The sequence below is a fragment of the Populus alba genome, chromosome 18, assembly GCF_005239225.2.
Source record: "Populus alba chromosome 18, ASM523922v2, whole genome shotgun sequence".
Taxonomy (NCBI): Eukaryota; Viridiplantae; Streptophyta; class Magnoliopsida; order Malpighiales; family Salicaceae; genus Populus; species Populus alba.
In genome coordinates this window covers 1,459,335-1,480,329 of record NC_133301.1, presented here as the reverse complement: position 1 = coordinate 1,480,329, position 20,995 = coordinate 1,459,335, and the positions used below count along the sequence as shown (strand labels likewise).

At 35.4% G+C, this 20,995-nt stretch overlaps 4 protein-coding genes and 2 non-coding genes across 9 annotated transcripts; all 6 read right to left on the bottom strand.

Annotated features, from left to right (window-relative positions):
* Positions 1–777: 777 nt before the first annotated feature.
* LOC118051138 (probable folate-biopterin transporter 2) lies at positions 778–4,701 on the bottom strand. Of its 3 annotated transcripts, XM_035061697.2 has the most exons (6): positions 3,547–3,676; positions 2,573–2,753; positions 2,215–2,474; positions 1,992–2,087; positions 1,748–1,918; positions 778–1,646 (listed from the first exon to the last, which is right to left on the bottom strand). In XM_035061697.2, the coding sequence occupies exons 3-6, from the start codon at positions 2,452–2,454 to the stop codon at positions 1,047–1,049; spliced, it is 1,107 nt and encodes a 368-aa protein (XP_034917588.1). In that variant the 5' UTR covers positions 2,455–2,474; positions 2,573–2,753; positions 3,547–3,676; the 3' UTR covers positions 778–1,046. The 3 variants fall into 3 exon arrangements, with proteins under 3 accessions (XP_034917588.1, XP_034917589.1, XP_073262165.1); XM_035061698.2 differs by lacking the exons at positions 2,573–2,753; positions 3,547–3,676 and adding an exon at positions 4,603–4,701; XM_073406064.1 differs by lacking the exon at positions 2,573–2,753 and having other exon boundaries at positions 3,547–4,585.
* Positions 4,702–6,334: 1,633 nt separating this feature from the next.
* LOC118051139 (ubiquitin C-terminal hydrolase 22) lies at positions 6,335–9,915 on the bottom strand. 2 transcript variants are annotated; one of them, XM_035061699.2, is made up of 3 exons: positions 8,710–9,914; positions 8,068–8,186; positions 6,335–7,577 (listed from the first exon to the last, which is right to left on the bottom strand). In XM_035061699.2, exons 1-3 carry the CDS (start codon positions 9,477–9,479, stop codon positions 6,865–6,867), a joined length of 1,602 nt encoding a protein of 533 aa, XP_034917590.1. In that variant the 5' UTR covers positions 9,480–9,914; the 3' UTR covers positions 6,335–6,864. The 2 variants fall into 2 exon arrangements, with proteins under 2 accessions (XP_034917590.1, XP_034917591.1); XM_035061700.2 differs by lacking the exon at positions 8,068–8,186 and having other exon boundaries at positions 8,822–9,915.
* Positions 9,916–11,718: 1,803 nt separating this feature from the next.
* Positions 11,719–11,800, bottom strand: TRNAS-UGA (transfer RNA serine (anticodon UGA)). Its single transcript has one exon. It is a non-coding gene; the product is annotated as a tRNA-Ser (tRNA).
* Positions 11,801–12,102: 302 nt separating this feature from the next.
* Positions 12,103–12,184, bottom strand: TRNAS-UGA (transfer RNA serine (anticodon UGA)). The gene has a single exon. It is a non-coding gene; the product is annotated as a tRNA-Ser (tRNA).
* A 2,679-nt stretch (positions 12,185–14,863) lies between these two features.
* LOC118051141 (probable steroid-binding protein 3) lies at positions 14,864–15,443 on the bottom strand. The gene has a single exon (XM_035061703.2). It carries the CDS (start codon positions 15,334–15,336, stop codon positions 15,034–15,036), a length of 303 nt encoding a protein of 100 aa, XP_034917594.1. The 5' UTR covers positions 15,337–15,443; the 3' UTR covers positions 14,864–15,033.
* Positions 15,444–15,973: 530 nt separating this feature from the next.
* LOC118051140 (uncharacterized) lies at positions 15,974–20,064 on the bottom strand. The gene is made up of 6 exons (XM_035061702.2): positions 19,809–20,064; positions 19,660–19,716; positions 18,240–18,393; positions 17,386–17,483; positions 17,198–17,263; positions 15,974–16,314 (listed from the first exon to the last, which is right to left on the bottom strand). Exons 1-6 carry the CDS (start codon positions 19,935–19,937, stop codon positions 16,276–16,278), a joined length of 543 nt encoding a protein of 180 aa, XP_034917593.1. The 5' UTR covers positions 19,938–20,064; the 3' UTR covers positions 15,974–16,275.
* Positions 20,065–20,995: the final 931 nt, after the last annotated feature.

The window sequence follows — 20,995 nt, the reverse complement described above, 5'->3', positions numbered from 1 at the left end:
CGCTGTCTTGGTATTATGTGGGACCCTCCTGATCATTTCAACTCTGGCAGTCATTGCTATTTTATATCAGAAAATATTTATAATCAAATATTTTTATGATTTTTTATAAATTAATAGTTAAAAAAACAACATAAATTAATCTATAAAAATCATGCTAAAGAGAGCCTAAAAAGTCTCGTCCTTAAGTTTGCCAGCAACATCAACACTACACTAGTATATTTACAAGAACATGTTTCGAGCTTCCTGCCCTAATATTTGGTGAGGTGTCGAGTCAATGCGTCAATGACCATCCACCTGCAGTGTGTTCATGTATACTTATCCCTATTACCTTTGGAAAAGAAAAGAGATGGCGGGTTATGTTGAAAGAGTTCCACTTTCTCTTGGCTAACAAGTCTGCCTGAGACCTTTAATATGATACAAAGTATTTTAAAAAAATACTTTTTGCTTGAAAATATATTAATAATTTTTTTTTTCAGATTTTTTTCTATTTTTTGACATTAAAACTATAAAAAAACACTTAAAAAACATCAATGTGATATAAAGTTTTTCAAGTTAGACACTTTTAAAACAAGTTTCCCCAAAAATAAAAAACAAAGAGTGACAGTGGAACCTCAATCCATGAAATTTTCGAGTAGAAGCTAAGAAGCTTAATGCAGCTGCATAAAATATAGTTCCTATTTCTTGAGCTTATACAAATCAACTCCCAAGTGCTCCTGCAGTGCATTTTTACATACTAAAATTCTCTAGTATATGCCTAAAAACGGAATCAAATGAATGTGTCAAAGAAATACAAAATAACGTTCCTTGTTTGCTAATTGAGGCATCTTTTCTGAACTCAAACTTATCAGGTTGAACAATGATTTCGAAAAATAAATCAGAAAAAGATAAAGAAGACCAGTGCAATTATACGCTGCGCTGTTCACAGCACTTTCTTGTTTCAGACCCCCCAATGTCAGTATTCTGTGTTCTTGAGAGATTTTAGCATAGGACTCTGTATTTGCACCAAGAAAACTTGAACATGTTTAGTTTGAACAATCTTGTTTAAGCTATTTACCATCAACACTGCTTACAAGGGACACTAATTCGATATTCTCATTTTCAGGAGTTCCAGCCTCCTCTTTTGGACCTAAGATTTCAGTTGGAAGTAGTGAAGCGTTGGGATCACCTCTTGGAATAAGAAATAGTAAACAAAGCGGAGTGACTCGCAATATGTTCCGGGTCAAAATGGCGAGCCAGAGATTATCGAATCTTGTCCGAGTAACTTTCAGTAAGTGAAGAAGAAAGCCTCCGCCCCATTGAGATGAGAGGAGTCCAACGTTATCAATTGACATTAGTAGAGCAAAGAAAGTGCCTTCAATCCCAGGGGGGCAAAGCTTAGAACTGAGCACAAGAAGGGGCATCCACTTTAGCCTTCCAATCATCTGAGAGACACTCTCGTCAATGACAATGAAGAAATAATCTGGTATGCCGAATTTCAAGTTCAATCGCAGCACCAGCATCAAATCTAGCATTCCAGACAAACCAAATAGCAATTGAATCCAGAAAAGTAGGTTTCGAAATGGGTGATCCTTCAGAACATTTTGATAGAGTAATGCTCCTAAGAGAGATCCTATCGAACCAATTGAGAATATGAAACCAACAGTCTCCTGCATAAGAGGGCATTATGAGTAGCTATTTACCTAGTCAATTTGACAATCGGTTCTCAGTTCTCTTGACGGTCAGGGAAAATGAATGCAGAACCATGTACCTGAGAAAAAGATGGACCCCCCTTTGAGTCTGTATACCAGTAGAACAAGCCTTCGTGGATATCTATGCTCAATGCGATGGATAAGTACATATAAAAACATGGTCTCCACACATCTGGGAATTTCAAAGTTCTCCACATTGCCTTACCAGCATCCACAAACTTCTGGTTTACCTGAGCAACAAAGAGAAACATAAGAATATGAGGCTAGAAGTGACAAAGGGTGAACAGAAGCTGCAAAGAGTACCTGTCTATAAGAGAAGTTTGGCATGAAGGGCTCATCAAGCAAAATTCCAACTAAAAATACAAGTCCAGCTGGAATTGATAGCAAGCCGAACACCCCCTACCAGGGAAGAGGAGGAAATATCCAAGTTTTAGTGTGCAAACTGATTTATTGTTTTAATGAAAAGAATGAAAAAGCGAAAAGAAAGTGCTGGGGGAATGGACAATGAACTTAAACAGCAGTCAACCTTAGGGCCAATTAGGTGCACAAAAATACCACTGAGAGAGAATCCCATTAATGCTCCAATGGATGAACTGAGAGCACACAAGCTTTGCATATCAGCTGCAAGGGATGGGCGGGTATTGCTATTCTGAGCCACACAGGCATCGATGGTTACATCTGCTATTGCTGCACCAGCACTACCAGCCGTCAATGACAACAAAGCAAATGCAATATGGAGGTTCTCATGGAACGACAACAAGAGCATGGAGACCACGCCAAGCAATCCTGAAATTTACATTAGATGGGTAAAGAATCAGTTTTCTGACCTATTATAGGAAGCAAACACAAAAAGAACAAGCTTTTATTGACAAATGATAACGTACTGGGAAAATCAAGTAGATTCCTATTTTGGACTATCAAGAGTTCTGGATTTAGAATGAAGGCACCACACACTGTCGCTCTTTAATGACATACAGAGAGCATTTGCTTCATTCTACGAGGTAAAACTAGTATAATTCATAAGGCCACAAAAGATGCTCCATTTATGTCTCAGAAAACCAAGTTCTGCACCAGAAGACATAAGCATCCTGTCACAAGATGGCCACACCAATCATGGGATATGTGGCTCAGATGAGAGGTTATTTATCCTCAACCTGTTTAGAATAAACACATCCTACCCATTTAATCTCTCCTTCAAGATATGCTCAATTATTTCAACTGAGATGATGATTTTCTGAAACAGTTACCTAATTAAGTAGATATTAATCATCTTAAATTGTGTTAACTTGGGAACTATAGATCACACCCTAAATTGTGTCAGCATGACCTCCTTCAAATATGCACATAACATGTATGCCCAACTCTATAAAAAAGAAGTAAACTTCACAGGAATCTCTCTAGAAATTCAGAAACACTACCGAGTCTTTCCATACTTTTAAAGTTTCAGCAGCATACACATCTCACTCCCTGTATGCAACCCAAGTTCAACGAGACAATTGATATTACTCGGGCATAGTTACTTACACTAGCCACTTTCATTCTGACCATATCATACAAAACCTTCAAACACTTCTACATAAAGCATGCTACTTAAGAAACTAGAGTGCCCAGGATTAAATTTTATCCTGCACTTAAAAGAGGAGCCTAAATTTCCACTTTTTAAGGCATAATGTCGACCCATATAGATTGATTACCAGGTGCAAGATGAATGAATATCCAACAAAAGCAAACACAAGTAATGACAAGTTATAAAGCATCATTTACAAGCTAAAAATGACGAATGAAACCAGCAATACCACAAAATAAGATCTTTGCATAGTACATTCAGATGCAATGAGAGCCCTAGGGTAAAATTTACCAGCAAAGATGAAATAAGGCCGCCTCCGGTACCCTAAAATTGGAAGAACATCAGTGAGGAGGCCCCAGAGAGGCTTAACAAGCCATGGAATTGAAATGATTCCTTGGTAAATCTGTGATTCAGAAGGCTGCACCTTTTGAACATCCTTCATGTAATAGTCAGTGCCAACACGATTAAAAGCTCCACCAAGTCCTTGGCTTATGCCATACACAACCAATACACCAAATACAAAACTCCAATGTGTCTCATTAGCGAGCATCTTGAACCAATAAATTGGAGTCCAAAAACAGTCAAAGAACCCTCCTTTTCGTACATCTTCTCCCCCCACAAACTCACTACAGGCTTCCAAATTTTCATCCTCTACCATAGCTCACTATTTTATGACAAAAAAACAGGAGAGAAACAACCTGATCACCTCAAAACTCAATCTTTCCTTAACTGTGCATCTTGCAACTGACTGAATTCCTATAAAAAAGTAAAAACTTTTTAACCTGGGCTCAACTTGAAAGCTCCCAAGACACAAATTTTACTAATCAATAAGTTTCCTTAACCTTGCAAAATATCTCTGCAAGATGTAGACTTTCCAAGGAGGGTACAAGAAATGTGAATGGCAACCCAGTTCAAAAATCAGTCGTTTCTGATCTAGGGTTCTTCAAATCTAAAAGCCTAGTAGCTAATGTCACTGATCTAGGCTTCTTCAAATCTAAAAGCCTAGTAGCTAATGTCACTGATCTCTATTGGTTTTTGTAAGGATTGATGATCCGCAACAAGAAGACAGATCTTTTCAACATAGAACAAACAAAGAGGAGGCAGTTTCAATGTAAGAGAAAGATCCCTTGCTAATTACCATATTGACCAATCAAGCTGCTAAACCAGAAGATTACTACCTAAGCAAGATTTTCATTTGCAAGAAATGGCTGCAATGCCCTATAAGGCAATACTTACCAAAAAAAATCCCAAATATAATTAAAAAAATCATATATGATGGGCTACTGTTTTTTTCTCTTGTGCTGAAACCAACCAACTGCAAAGAAATCAGATAACCATTCTTTTTACCTCCTACTATACTACACGTGGCGGACTCCTTGCCCCCCTTCAAGTAGGGACAGGTTCAAATGGATCTACTTTCGGAAGCGCATGTCATGTCTGATCAAGAGAGGATTTTAGAAGTCCAAGGTTACTGTAGTAGTTGCCAAATGGGACAAAAAAGTGAGCAAAAGTCTGTTATCTGTCTTGTAGAGTAAATTATATAATTTACTCCCTATTATTTAGAAGGAAATTATTAATCCATCCTTATATTATCAAAAAAATATTAAATAATCATTTGACCATAGTTGACGATTCTTTACTTCATTAGTTTTAGTGTTTTTTTTTTTTAATAATTGATGCATGTATTTAATACAATAAATCTAGAATTACATACATTAATAAATAAATAAAAATTATTAATTAGTTATGCCATCATAATACTCAAGCATATGATATTACTCATGCATTGTCGTATGTAGTTTTTTGAAATCTATTTTCTTAATTAGTTGTGAGATAATAATAAAGAATTAACAGGAAATCCAATGAATAAAATTATGGAAAAATGACTATTTTTTCATCAAATTCTTCTTTTTGATTCATGTAATTTTTAATTTTTTTTTACAAAAAATTATTATTATTTTTATAAAGATGCACAGTATTGAATAAAATTTAATAACAATTTTTTTAATAATTTATAATCACTTAAATCCATTTTTATAAGATATTTATGACCAAAAACATAAAAAAAAGACTTACATATTGGTTCACATATAATTATTGATGAAATGATTGCTAACATTATATATATATATAAAAACTAAAAGCTTATTTGAAAATAAATTTCAAATTGAATAATATCCAATGGAATAATATCTTAAATATAATTTTATTTATTAAAATTTAATTAATCTTGATTAAGATTTAAAAAAAAATTTATGAAGAGCTATACAAAAAGAGTGCGTACATATATTATAAAAAAAATATTAGAATATTATTTGAAAAAAAATTCAACATTCAATAATATTTAATAGAATAATATTCTAAATATAATCTTATTTATTATATTTGAACGAATTTCAATTGAAATTTAAAAAATAAAAAAGACCCCCATAAAAAAAAATTATTTTTTCCCAAACAATGTTACATTGTTACCTAATGGATAGATCATTTGGAGTTTTAGAGTCAATTGTGGCGTCTGTACTTTTTTATTTATTATTTTTTTTTTTGGATATTTTTGAATCATTTTGATTAATGTGTTAATATAAAAATTTAAAAAAAAAAAATTATTTTAATATATTTTTAAAAAAATAAGCAAATTGTATCCATTCATTCATCTTGAGTTCTGGATTCGAGTTACGTCAACGATTTGTTAAAAAAAGATATATTAACATCCATTATGACCTCCAGTGTCATCGATCCAATGTTTAGGTAAAATCAAGAGTCACAGTGTTCATGCTTTTAAAGGGACAAGCTCAAATCCTCTCAAACAAGTTGAGAAATGCACTGTTTTTGGCTGGCTGCCCACTTCTCCCATGAAACTCATGGGATAATTGATGACTGGCTGGGCAACTAGCCTGGCGCGGCGGCTGGCATTCTTACGGCAGAGCAGAAGGCACTTTCAGTTTTTACCTCCACCTTCGGATTTTGTCAAATCGCACCGCTTAGCAATGAACATGAAGGGCAAATTTCTCTCATTTTAGTAATTGATGAACAAAGCTATTTGCAGGGATAGAAAACCAAGATAGTGCAAGAACATGCCTGCAAGTTATAGCTTCTTTGCTTTTCATTCTTGGAAACCAATAGTTTACACGACACATAAAAGAAACATATGCATTCAGGAATAAGTGATTGCATTAGTTGCTACATAAAATTTTATTCTGAGCATGACTGGCCTGCAGTCAAAGAATTCCCATAGAAAATCATGAAAGGAGGGCCACAAGAATCTCATTCGACGAAGCGAGTTGCTTCTTCTCTGCCAAAATTTCTGGGGATGATTCAAATTGGTATCCAATATCTTGTTCAAATGGCTGGTCTTTAAGAATCTGCAATCTTGATTACTTCTGGAGGGTTTAGCCTTGATAGTAGCAGTGCATTATCATTCCAGGCGAAGTAAATTGATAACCAACCTTGGCCATTTCTTTCATCTCACAGGCACAGATAACCATCCTTGGACGCATTTGGCAAAGTCATTTCACATCCTGGCAAAATCACCACAATTGAAAACTGTTGTTAGCAACAACCAGCAATTGGAACAAATGGGTCCCTCCTTGTGGATATTGGCATGCAGCTCTAATCCTCATTTGCTTTGCAATAAAGCATCTTCTGCACATAGAAAATCATATAGCATTGTGCTGCTCTCACAATTCTCTCATCAACTTCAGTAACCCAAGCGTCATCGCACTTGTACCATTGGTTTTGTAGGCGCAGATAAGTGACATAATGACCCGAGTCTAGCATCCCTGAATGAGTGACAACAGCAAAAATCTCGAATTCTGAAGAGATATCTGGTTTGTCACTCTCAAACCCAAAAACTCTATTTCCAAACCTGTTTCTGACAATTGAGGGTGATAAATATGGGGTCATGTCCAGAGAAAAAGGAAACTGCAAGTACCAATCAATTTTTCTTGACGATCTTCTCAGGGAGGAGTGCTCGAACCGCTTGATATGTAACGACAAGACCAATGGAAGCCTTTTAATAGACATTTGTTTCAACGAGTCCCTCTTTTCTTGACAATTTTGGCAGTACAGTTTCTGGTCAGACCCCAACCTCTCAGGCCTTGTGAACAGATCCAAACAAGCCAAAAGGGTAGATCTGCCTGTGTCCTCTCTAACAGACTTGTTAGCCACATTCACTGAAGAGAAGTTGGTTGTGTCCATGTTGAGCGAAATATCAACACAAGGGTCATAAGTTGTGGAAGTAAATCCACAAGTTGTGCAGGTCACATCAGATCTCAACATCCCTGAGAAAACCCTATGAGCAATACATTGACAACCTCCATTATCTACACAAAAAACATCTGTATATTGTAAGTAAATCAGAGTAAAGATGACAAGTTAAGTAAAATTCACCACTGCATGAACCATCCCCTAGCACCCTGGATACTGCAAGCAAATCAAAGTTTTTTTTTTTTCTGTCCACAAGTTATTTCACAGAAATTGGGAAAAGAACAGCAGCATATCCTTGTACCCATATCCATAGTCATTTGTTGAAACCCTGCTCCCACACCCTCCTCAACACAGACTCGAGGAATCAGCCTCCAAAATTTTTGGAATAAAGTGTCTAATATATCAAAAACAGAAGTTATCTTACAAAGGAAAACTACTTGGTAGAAATCCCAAATATACTCTAATGCATCTAGGAATCATTTTCTAGGTGTTAGCTGATAAACATGAGACAAGAAACCATATATCATCTCTAAACACCATCATCTGATAAACAGAACACAACACAAAGTAGAAAGTACACCATATCCCAGAACCTAGAGGCATTACCTTTATTTGAATTCCTCTCCTTTCCCTCTCTCTCATGGATTCCATCTAACACTGAAATGAAGAATTCATGAGCATCCTGCTGCTCGTAACTAGCTAGATTTGCTGAATGCTGCCACCAACTTCATATAGAAACAAAATTTCATTACTAAAACATAAGTCATCTCCAAACATCTGCTGGGAGATTAAATGGAAGGCCTATGAAAGGATCTAAACCGCATTCAAATCAATATCAAAATCCGAACAACAAACAGCTCAGCCACTACACCATCACAGAAGACTTCCGATTACAATCAGTGATACACCCAAGGCACAACCAATTCCAGCACAAGATAATGAGATTTCAATCAGAGATCTAAGAGAAGAGAAGAAAATTTGCTTAAAATTCCTGAAGACTCTGATAGCGGTGGGATCCGGTCTATTTTAACATTGAAGGGAAAAATGAATCTAATAAACATACTATGTGAATGTACTAAAATTTGTAAGAGAAAGAAAATCAGAAAGATCCCGTTGCCTGTCAACGGTCTAAAACAGATATGGTAGACAATTTGGCATGAATCAACCAACAAATTCATGATAATGAGAATTGATTTGCTATCAAAACACACTGAAACTAAAGGGTGCATACATATAACAATGTCAGACCTGTAAAGGAACTGAGCTGGACTATAAGGAGTCCGATCCCCTGAGTACAAAGCTGAGAAAATAACACCAAAATCACAAGCCAAACACAATTGACCCGATGATCTTTTCTTACAAGTTTCGGGGTCGTGTCTCTCACTCAAGAAGTAATTCCTGAATGGTGGTGCATGTAGCAATGCTTGCAACACAGAGTTCATGAAACAAGTACTCCCCAAATTGTTCAGGCCTCTCAATCCCAACGGATAGCACGATTTCGCCCTTCGATCCATCATTGAAACCAGAAGTTTGGACCTTTTCAAATCCAAATCCATCAATGGATTCAACCTCTTCCTCTTGCTTGATCTCCTCATCAAATCATCAACAACACTATCATGTGTCTTACTTGGCATATCCATAATATTTTTTGACACGACAACCTTATCAAAGTCAGGATCATAGACCTGATCACTACATAAACTACAATAAAGTTCCGATCTTTCAATATCAACAGCTATATCATGACCATTCTCAGATTGAGTATGCAAAAGGGTGTGGTCCGAACAAGACAATGAAGAACAAATCAAACACAAAAACAGTCTACCTTGATGAAACCCACTACAAAAACGGCATATGGGCATGTTTGTTTCACACATTTTAATGCTTGTCTTTCCATATGGACTTGCTTTGAGCCACTTTTGAATGGATTTGTATCCACTCAAGCCGTGCCTCAGTTTATAGTCTGCAAGATGTTCACAGGGTTTTGGGTTTGCAAAATCAGAGTTCCTTGTAGCCATGAAAATAATTAAGGTAAGCTTTTGATCTTTTACCAAAAAACAAGGACTTATTAGATCAAAATGACAAAATCAATAAAAAAAACAGTAACTTTGATGTTTCGGTTACAAAAAGACTCAATCTTTAAATAGAACTACCCAGAAGAGATAATAAAGGAGAGGAAAGATCTAAGATTAGATTTGCAAGTTTGTTATTTTGATGGGATTTTCTAGATTTGACGAAAGAGAGATGATGATGATGATGAAGAAGAAAAAAGCAAAGCTTGGTGGACCTTTAGGGAATGACTTGAAGAGAAGAGATTCTACTTTGTTTCTGATGGGTAGACAAACCTTCGGTTTCTATACAAATGAAAAGACTGTGTTCACTCCTTTACGGGAATCTGAACCGTCCATTTTGTTGACGAAGACACCGTCCGGGAACGGGGTCCGAATCCTCGGCAAAAATTTATTTATTTTGAATTGTTTGATGTATTAATATTAAAATTAATAAAAATATATATATTATTTTAATATATTTACAAATAAAATATATTTTAAAAAATATCCATTAATACAGTTTTAGAGACCGGGTCAATAATTTAGCAGGCAGAAAAAACAATATAGAGACTGGGTCAATGATGTAGCAGGCACCACTTGTCCATGGCTGCTTCCATGGATGATTAGGGTTTTCTACAGGGAAAGGTATGGAATGGGATATCTGAATACGGAAGAAGGTGTTAGTGCTCAGTGGAAGTTTCTGAGAGGATAATGGCCTGTTGCTGTTAGGGCAGGACTGAGCTTGGACAACCTGAAACCTCCAGCAATTATTGATTCAGGGCACAGTTCTCTCTGGTTTATTTGGCTGGCATCAAGATCTAAGTTCACCTTTTTTTTTTATGGTTTAGTCGGAAGTAGAATACTTTGGAGATTCATGAGAAGATTACATTCTTCTTCTTCTTCTTTTTATTTATTTACGTGGCTGTCTAGACTAGCTTACGCGCACCATAACTAATCCTACGGCCCACTGAACATCCTGCAAACCTAGTGAGCATATAAGGCACCGCAGGAGTGACATACGTGCACAATAAAGTTTGAACCCTGGTGCAAAGGAAGGGAACAAGCCCCTTCCACCACTGGGCCAAGACCTCAAATGCGAGAAGATTACATTCTTACTTATAGTGATGTTGGAGTTAAATCTTAATTATTGTGACGAAAAATATTTTTATTTGCTTTTATTTTACAATGTTTAAATTTTGAAAAATTGTGTTAAACCATGCACGGTTCAATGAATTGATCTAAAAAATTTAGGATTAAAAGTTTGATTATGTTAATATTTTTTAATTAGATTAAATAAAATATTAATCCACTAAAAACTGTATTAATCTATCTCCTATAACAAAAAAAAAAAAAAATGTTAATTCGAGCCATGTATGACAAAATTTAAAAGCAGCCATTTATACATTAAAGAATTGTTATGAATAGACACTAAAAGGTTTAGCTCAATGGTTAACTATAAGGTTTGTCTTGGAGTTGTGACTGTCCCGAGTTTGATTCCTTTTGTGCACCAGCTTGTCATCCCAGCAGTACTTTACTTGCCTATCGGGCTTGCAGGATGTTCAGTAGGTCCGGTGATTAGTCGTGGTGCACGTAAGCTGACCCGAACATCCCGGATTACCAAAAAAAAAAAAATTGTTATGAATAGATACAAACCGTGTTTTTTTTAAAAAAATAGTTTTTTTTAATTAAAATTAATTTTTTTTTTATGTTTTTGATCATTTTAATGCGTTGATTTAAAATTAATATTTTTTAAAAAAAATCATTTAAATATATTTTAGCACAAAAATATTTTAAAAAGTAAACACAATTACACTCCTAAACATAAACAATCTTCAAATATAAGAACAAAAGTAATATGAGACAAGAAACAATGTACTTTATACATTATCTTCAATGAGTTTATGTTACATTAATGAAAAGAATAAGTAAAACAAAATTGATGGTACTCTTGATATTTTATCAATGCAGCTCCTCTACTTCTTTTTAAAAAAAATTCTTTCTCTTCACTCAAGAAAATTTCTTTAAATAGTTTCATATCTATCTAATTCCGTGAACTAATCGTAAGTTGGAAAGAGGTCGAACGGAGAAACCTTAATGGGGGATCCATGTAAGATAAAAAAGTACAGGTACCATATTAATAAAATCTGAAAACCTCAAGGACCAAATAAAAAATACAATTTAATCTAGAAGTCAAAAAATATAAAAACGTCGACAGCAGGGTTCGAACCTGCGCGGGCGAAGCCCAACAGATTTCAAGTCTGTCTCCTTAACCACTCGGACATATCGACTGTTTTGTTTTCTGGTGTCCCTTCATTGAGTTATATATATATATATATTCTCTTTGCTTATCATTTCCTTTTAACCCTGTTTGGTAACTCTGTTAGAGGGTAGTTTAAAGTGCTTTTGAAAATGCGTTTGGGTTATAAAAATATTAAAAACAATATTTTTTTTTTTATGTGTTTTGGACGGTTGTTATGCTGCCAGGGCATGCAGCTTTTGAGGCTATGGGTTAATTTACGATAAAGACACTGCGTCTACATTATCAGGCTGTACATGCCACGACTACGAGGGCATGAAAAGAAACAAAAAACGTCGACAGCAGGGTTCGAACCTGCGCGGGCGTAGCCCAATAGATTTCAAGTCTATCTCCTTAACCACTCGGACATATCGACTTCTTGGTCTGAATGCTACATAAAACATAATGACTTAACCTCTTACCCTCTGTTAACAGGATTTGTCCTTTCTTTCCCTTTTTCACCTCCTGCTTCCCTTCATTTCTGCCTGGAAATTTAGTACTCTCTTTAGAATCTACTCGAGAATCTCGAATGAAGAATTTGAAGAGGGTCCTGGGAGGTACTGGCTAGGGCATCAGGCAATGCGAGTACAAGAAGCTTATCATTCAATGGTTACAAAGGTTTATCATTTCAGGTGTCAATGCAGCATGCAATAGCAAGATCTAACTAATAAATCTGTTGTGAGTAGCCCTTCTGCTCTCAACATGATGGTCTCAGGTTCAAATCCCTATTTGAAAGGAATTTTACATGTTTTTTTGGGGGGGGGGGGGGGATGATTCTTTCCATGTACTGAACAAATGTGGCACAGATTGATTTTTGAGTTTAGTCTTCTGCGTAGTACCTCTTAGGAAAGTGAAAGTGCCCCAGTTCTATGCAAGTATGGATAACTATCATGGAGTTGATCTGTAGATCATATTCATCAAGAAACTGTAGAAAACAACACAGAATAATCTGTTTTCTTTGATTCATTAAGAAACATGGGGCCTAAAACTGCCAGTGTTAGGAAACCCCAGTGTTCATCTACCCAGCAAAAAAGCAAGGCTAGAGATGCCAAGATATAAGCAATTCTCGCAGTGAACCCAAGTTGGAGGTAAAAGGGCACGCCAGCAACTCAAAGTAAAAGATCGAAAGCATCAAGGGAGTGCTCCAGATCCAGAGCAGCCAACAAACCTTGAGATATATCAGCTACTCAAGAGTAAAAAACCAAAGTACAAAGAAATTACCCTGAATTTGAAGCAGCCAACAAATCCTGAGCTAGTTATCCATCATCCATCCATCGATTCATTCATGGATTATTAGCATAGACATAACCCTCCTTGCCTAAACCAATGAAAATAGCAAAACTTACCAGTCAACATAATGAGACGCATGCACGTAGAAACAAAAAGATGCTAGGAACTTAAGAAATAAGGCATCCAACAACATGATGCTTGGCCTTTTCCCAGTCATTAAAGCCTTCAGGAGTAGGGCGTTAGAATCCAAATTCTCACGTGCTAGTTTATTAACTCCAGAAGGCTAAATTGTTTCTTGTGAAAATAGCAGCGCACCCACTAAAAATCCAAGTGCCAGAACTTTCTCTGAGAAACTAATAAGAATGATCCTTATCAAAGGTCTTTCATCTTAAAAAGGGTTACAAATGAAGTTTAAAACAGCCACAGAACATCAACAATATCTATATACTCCATCTCCGTACATCTTGGTTTGCTGTCCTTTTCTTCTCTACATAGATTGGGGAAAATTAATTTGAACTGCACTTAAAAAAGTTTTGGTTCATTAAAACGGAGGAGGATAAGCAAATAGTTAAGTCACCATTTCATCCATCCATCCTTCCATGGATTATTAGCATTGACACAACCATCCTCGCCTGAACCGACAAAACAGCAAAAAGTACCAGTCACCATAATGAGATGCATACGCGTAGAAGCAAATAAAAGCTAGGAACTCAAGAAATAAGACATCCAACAACAGGGTACGTGGCATTCTCCTAGTCATTAAAGCCTTCAAGAGTAGGAGATACATCTTCATCCTTAGATTCCCAGCTCTCATGCTAAATCACTTGATAAATGAGTCTGCTTCTGAGTTCCAAGTCACATTCCGATCACTTCAGCACTAATTAATAGTTCCTACTTCTGCTGCTGCTGCTTGAAACATAAACTCAAAAGACATAGCATGCGCATTCAAGAAGGCATGAGTTCTCAAATATCACACAAAACAGCATGCATAAATTGTTGCCATTTGTAAATAGCAACACCACACACTCAACTTTCTCCAGGCAACTGATACGAATGTTCCTTATGAATGGTTCTTTCATCCTAGAAAGGCTTCAAACAAATCAAGTATAAAACAGCCATAGCACATCAACAAATCAATTGGAAACTTCCCACGAGTCAATTCTTGTGAAGTATCACCCACTTTTCAATATACAAATATTTATAAACCCTGTCCCCATGTTCGCAACCTTTTCCTTACAGATATCGGGGAAATCTACTTTCAAGTGTCTAGGTTCATTCATATCTAGTCAATGATATCCACCATCAGGCTATTATGGAACAATACAAAACGCTTTTACAACACAACTAAAACTTAATAAGAACTTCCTAGTTGAACAACATGAACTAAACCATTGCTGATAATGGACAATCCTCAAAAGTTGCACTTCCTATTAGATCCACCAGTCAAATATTTTCCTATTCAAAGCACACAACTGTTCTTTCAGCAGCAACGTACTAGCATTTTTTCCCACCAACAAACAACCACGTCTGCAACACCTCAAAATTGTTCTTTCTACTCCATTAATTGTCCATAACAAGTAAAGCAAGGATTGCAATTAATCAACAAAAGCGTACACCAGGGAACAGACAAAACAATCCCCGCAAAATGAATAAAATCAAGTTGCACAGACCAAAAGGTATTGCAAGCAGTAAAGAAAAAAAAAACAGCCAAACTATCAAAAGCCAACAAAGCAAATCAGCCATTATCCCCTAGAACAGCACGACTAATAGTACTAAAATAACATAACTTCTGAGTAAAGCATTAAACAAACACAAAAAACTCAACTTCACACAACCCAGATTTATTAATTAACCCCCAAATTGTAGACGACACACACACACACACACAGCCTTTCTATCCAAACCCAACAAGAACATCAAAAGTCACAATCTTTTACAAAAATCATACAAACCCATTATTGGAAAACTCAAATTGACCACACTGCTCCAAACTTTCTAAGACACAACGCGACCAACAACAGGGTACTTAGCCTCAAACTTCTTTTCCCAATCATCAAGCACACCAATCTCCTTTTCAGTAAGTCCATGTAATGAAGAAGTGATATCTTCATCATTTTTGCTCATTTTAGCTAAAGCCCTGCTTGCATCCTTGCCTGCAAACATTGCATAAGAACCACCTGGTCCATAGAAGCTTTTGCCCGTAGTCACATCAAAGACTCTTCCTTTGATTGCTACGTATATGGGGTTTGAAGGGTTTGTACCATTGTACTGAAGAAGTTGATCTGCTGTGAAATCCATTGGTGCGTTTTGGTAGATGACAAGATAGAGAGAGAGCGAGAGAGTTGTTGGTAACCTGTTTATCTATCTGCGGTTAGTTTTTAACCACATGTTAATGTTTGGACTTCATAGACCCAACTTGGAAGTTGAATAGGAAAAGTTATAATATATATTTTTGAAATCATGACTAGACAAAATATAGTTTTAAATTCATGAGACATGGGGTATTCTTTATGTTTATCCAATTAAGTCTAGTTAATCCATATGAATTATTAAATACTCAAATCATTTTTTTTTATTGAATTAAAAATCTAGAGACTCTAATTTTTGGGATTGTTTAACAAGTATGCAAACAGGGAGAGGCTTTGAGTTGAGCCAGAGGTTTACTTCTTAACTAATGTCTTCCTCTTTAACCACACTTCTTAACTAATGTGGTAAGTTATAATTGATGGTTCTTTAATTATTTCAGCCTATGAAAATAAACTGGATCTATTCGATTTCAAACTGGGTAATAATTAGATTCATTTCCTATACTGCCGTAGTGATTGTTTGTGGTACAACATGTCATCCTGATACTCAGAGTCAAAATCTGCTTCTTCATTTCCTGTGCAAAATATTTCTTCTCTCTCTGGAAGACAGAATGCTTTCGAACACATCATGGCAGGAAATTTGGGAATGTCATTAATTTTCCAAGAAGGGCAAAATTTATCACAGGTACAAGAAGGAATGTTAGTTTATTACCTCAAATCCAATAATGATCTACTTTATGCCATAGCTACAAACCCAAGCCTGTTATGTTTGATTGGTTTAAGAAATTTAAAACAGCCTAAATGGTACATTGTCATGGTGACCACACCCATGAATAACAAACCACCATCCAAGAATAGATCCGAATCTGGTCCTGCCATGGCAACTTCTTTTTCCCCACCAGATGGTGAATGATGATATAAAAGAAGCGAATCAGCGCAGAGGAAAACCACCACCTGAATATTCGACCTCCTGAAAATTAAACAAGAAAGTACACGAGTATTAGTAAGGTTACTAGTCCTGGAGGAGAGACTTCAAAAACATTTGTGCTTCCAAATTTGACGACATAAAACAGTTTTTAACTAATTGCTGAGTCTTTGATGAGGCAACGTGCAATCATTTAAAGGCAATTGTAGAATCTCTTCGACATGTGAGAATCTTTGAATGAACTACAAACCCCCAGTTTGCCGAACGAAAGGGCAAAGCATAGCAATAGTCAAATTATGGACAGACAGAATCACAGATCATTGGTCCTTGGGATAATGACTGGAGGTTATATCCAGCGGCCAGTTGTGGCAGTCTCTGGTAGAGATTGCATATAAAAACAAAAATACAAAGCATTAGCTTGGTCGGAACTCTTAGGACCCATCTACAGAGCTTGAGTGGAAGCCGAGCAATCTCCTTTCTCCTTGGTTTTCTTAATTTACTCTAACAGGCTTCATAATTGGCTCAATTCTGTATTTCTTTTCTTGTAGAATGTAAAAATAACTACCGATTCAAGTCGATGCCTCAAGCATTTAAAGAAAGAATAGTGGCACAATCCAGTGAATGGAGATGGATAGCAATAATAGGTAACACATTTTGCAGTATCCATGTCCTTGCAAAAATAACAAATCTTTTACTATAAATCAACACACTGGAGCCATATAATCCAAGTGGCAAAACCTTTTAAAAAGCCCTCAGTCTTAAATGTAGAAAAACCTTCTACTCCAACCAGAAGTCATTTACCACACAATACAAGAACATGCAAACGAATTGCAACACACAAAAGGAGGATGACATGTTAGGTCTGTCTTTTCTACTCCTTTCTTTTTAATGCTTAATTGCAACTTGAAATTGGGAAGAAGAAATGAACCTTAGCAGGGGGTAGGGATGAAACCCAGTCTGATACGTGTGTAGGAAGAAGTCCCAGTGTGTTAAGCTGCAAAAATAAATATAAAAATTGAAAATGAAAACAAATTGTTGGATATACTTGCTTTGAATTTTCTGTTTTTCTTTTTCTTCTGTAACCCATGCAAGAAAGAAGCAGAAAATGCATCTTACCTTCCAAATACCCAATGCTAAACCACCCAAATTTAGGGCAATAAAGATTAACTTAGGTGCAAGAAGATCCACTTTACTGTCTTTGTATGGCTCAAAAACTGCAAGCAAAACAGAAGGGATTGATGATCAGATTAACGATCTTCACAACATAAAGATGCAAATGCCAGCTATTATGGGAACCTATCTAATACCAAACCACTCTAAAAGCATGGCAGATGCAGGTACAAATTTTGACAAGGAAAGTTAGTGAATAAAACAAGGTCAATATGGAAAGAGCCAAAAAGAAAAAGGCCATATAATAGAAAATAAACAGAATAAAGATAGTTTAAAACAATACTTTTAAGGTTAAGTTCAGGGAAATTATCGAGTGAAAAAGAAGGGTCTAGTTAGATGGCCCACAAAATGATCTGATTGTCAAGTACAGATTAAGCAGTTGATGAACATTGATACAATCCCTCTACAATATATTCTTTATAGGAGCTGGATAGTAGCAAATAATATCATATTGGAGGAAGGACAGGGTACTGGTTTGAATTTTGAATAACATCTTGTATTGTTAGAGAAGTTCCCAGATAAAGAGAAAAGGAGAGTAATAGAAGCAGCTTGATTTCTTCCTAAAACCCACTGTAGAATTCAAACATTTTTAGAACATACAGAATGCCTGCTTAATTTTGTATTGCCTTATACCCATAAAGGTTTGGCAGAAGTACCATGAAGGATGAAAAACTTGATAGCAGACAATGTGGGTTGTCCCCACCCCTTTCCTAGATTATAATTCCAGACAAATAGAAACAAGGAGCAGAATAGAGAAACATGAAAAAGAGCAGTCAAAAATAGGACTCCGGCCAGCTTACCTTTCCCAACTCCTTGAAGAGCACCTATGGGCTGCCAAAGAGCAGAAAAAGTAATCCCAATGCTAAATAGATGCACTGTATTTCCAGCCATCCACATCATGAAACCCATCATTAGCAAGTTCTTGAAGGGGGCTTGTGCCACTTCCCAAGCTTTCTGTTTACATATCAAAGATGATGTTTAAACAATACATGCATTTAAAAACTTAAAAAAAAAAAATAATTCAGAAACATGTAAATCAAAGTAATTTATGATCAATGAACAGCACAGAGCTGTACTTAACAGCTAGTAGGAAAAAAGGCACATGCATCCTTTGGCCATGTCAATTTTCTATGAGCAGCCAAACCTGAAATCTACGGTTTACTACTTGTTTCAAGATTCAAAACAGTGTCATTCAAGACCCCATAGTTGTGACCACTCAGCTCACAAAATCCCTCTCTCTTTCCCTCATTCACAACAATATTTATTGCTGTTCCCTTATTCAACCAATTTACCTCTCTCCATCATTGCTGCTTTTCGCCTTTTATCTTTAACAACCAGCAACAAATAAACAATATCCAGATTCAAAACAAACTAATGAATTTGACAATCCCATTTTCCACGAATTCAAACTTCCACACCATACTAACTTACAGTGCCTTCACTCAATCTTTTCATGATCATAAACTAACAAATTAACCACTATCTCTTCTAAGAAAACAAAATCACATTGTTTTAATCCATATATTACACAAATGTAAACTCCAACATGCTTTGCAGCTTTCCAACTTACAGAAATGTGATTGGTGCAGGGTTTTTTTCAGTGTGTCAAACAACTTCTCTGTCGAATCTCTCAAAGAGATGGTTAAGAATTTTGTCCAGTTGACGCTATATAAGACGTTGCCATTGCAGAAGGCACTGAACAATTCAAAGTATATTGCTATTTGTCATTGACTGGAGTTTGCAATAGTTATTTGATTCTTCAATTTGTATAGTAATTGCTTTGTCGCAGGCTTGAGCAACCTGCTAAGGTAAATGAAATCTTCATTCATCAAGCTATGCTATTTTGCCCAATATTTTTGGCTACTAAGCTAATTTTTCAAAAAAACTAAACAAAATAATCCTCACAGTAACTCCCTTTTATATTCTACCCTTTTACACACAACCCATTAAAGATAAAAACTTGAACTTGTTAAGACCCTCTATAAATAGAATATCAACTTTCTTTACAGTCCCATGCATCTCTGAAGCTACTAAATGTAGTACTCATAAATCGCGAAATTTATCTTATTTCTACGCATATAAATTAATTCCTACAGGCCAATAAATCAACAACAAAAACCCACAATTCGTTTTTCAATCAACAACAAAACCCCAGATTAAAAAAAAAAAAAAAAACAACAAGATTTTAACCAAAAAATAAAAAGAAAAACAAAAAGAAACCTGAGATTTCCAATTAGCTTCAGCATCCTTTTTTTGCTTGGTGACGGCCGAATCATCCTGCAAAACACATCACAATCAACAACAAACAAAAATAAATAAATAAATCAAATCAAATCAACAGAGAGAAGAGGGGATTATGGGAACTTTACCTGTTCTTGAGAGGCGCGATTGAAGCCAGGAGGATCAGGGATATCACGAGAAGAAGGAGTGGTTGAATTGTCAGTGAAATCAACGGCCCATCTTCTCCCCGATCCCATCACTGCTTTCCCTTTGTCCATTCGATTGCTTTGCAAATTCAGTCAGATTTGACTGTTTTTTTGTGTGATCTTCTGATATTTTGGAGCTTACAAATAAGAGAAGAAGAGTGGCGGGTTCGTAAACGGAAGTCTCCTAAAATAACAAAAAACGGTTCGGTTTTTTTATTAATGTCATAGACTTGTATGTGTTTGTGTTTTTTCTGATAAACTATAATTCCCCCCTTGTAGTTTCATTAATACCCCACTTATATTTCAATAATTTATGATTTTTCAATCATACCCCTGTAATTTTTAAAAAGTTATCAATTTTCCTTTACTATCTTTTTGCATGGTTGAAAGTAAGATTGTGTTTGTTTTTGTATTTAAAAAAATATTTTAAATTTTTATTTGTTTTAAATCAATTTTTTTATGATTTTGAATGGTTTTGATATCCTAGTATCAAAAATAAAATTTTTAAAAATAAAAAAAAATATTTTAATGCATTTCTAAATAAAAATATTTTGTTTGAAAAATAATTGTCATTACATTTACAAATACTATATAAATAATATTTTAGATAAGGTTGTGTCGATTAAAATTAAATATCAATCATAAATGATTTTAAACCCTACATCAAGAGAATAAATCCTACCGGATAAGATGATATTAAAATTAAAAAAATAAATCACGAGAAAGAGCAAATCTTCATGACCACAAGGCCAATCCTTTAAAGTTATTTTATTTTTAATTTTTTACTATTTGATGACTAAAAAAAAGCTTGCTTAAATCTATAAATACTATTTTATCTCGCAAAAACATAAAATATAGAGAATTTTAAAAGCAATTTTTTAAAAAAAAAATAGGTCATAACAAAAAAAAAGATGATAGTGAGAATCTTAAAACTATAGGAGTAGAAGTAAAACATTGATGAATCTATATGATGAAAAATAATGTATATCCTCTTTTATGACCTTTTTATCAATGGTTGAAACCTAATATTTGCCTGAAATGAATTTGTAAAGATATCTTCAGTGTCTGGTGCAGTCATTCATTCCCCCATACAGGGGAGGACAAAGGACATAAATGACACTTTGGTTCAA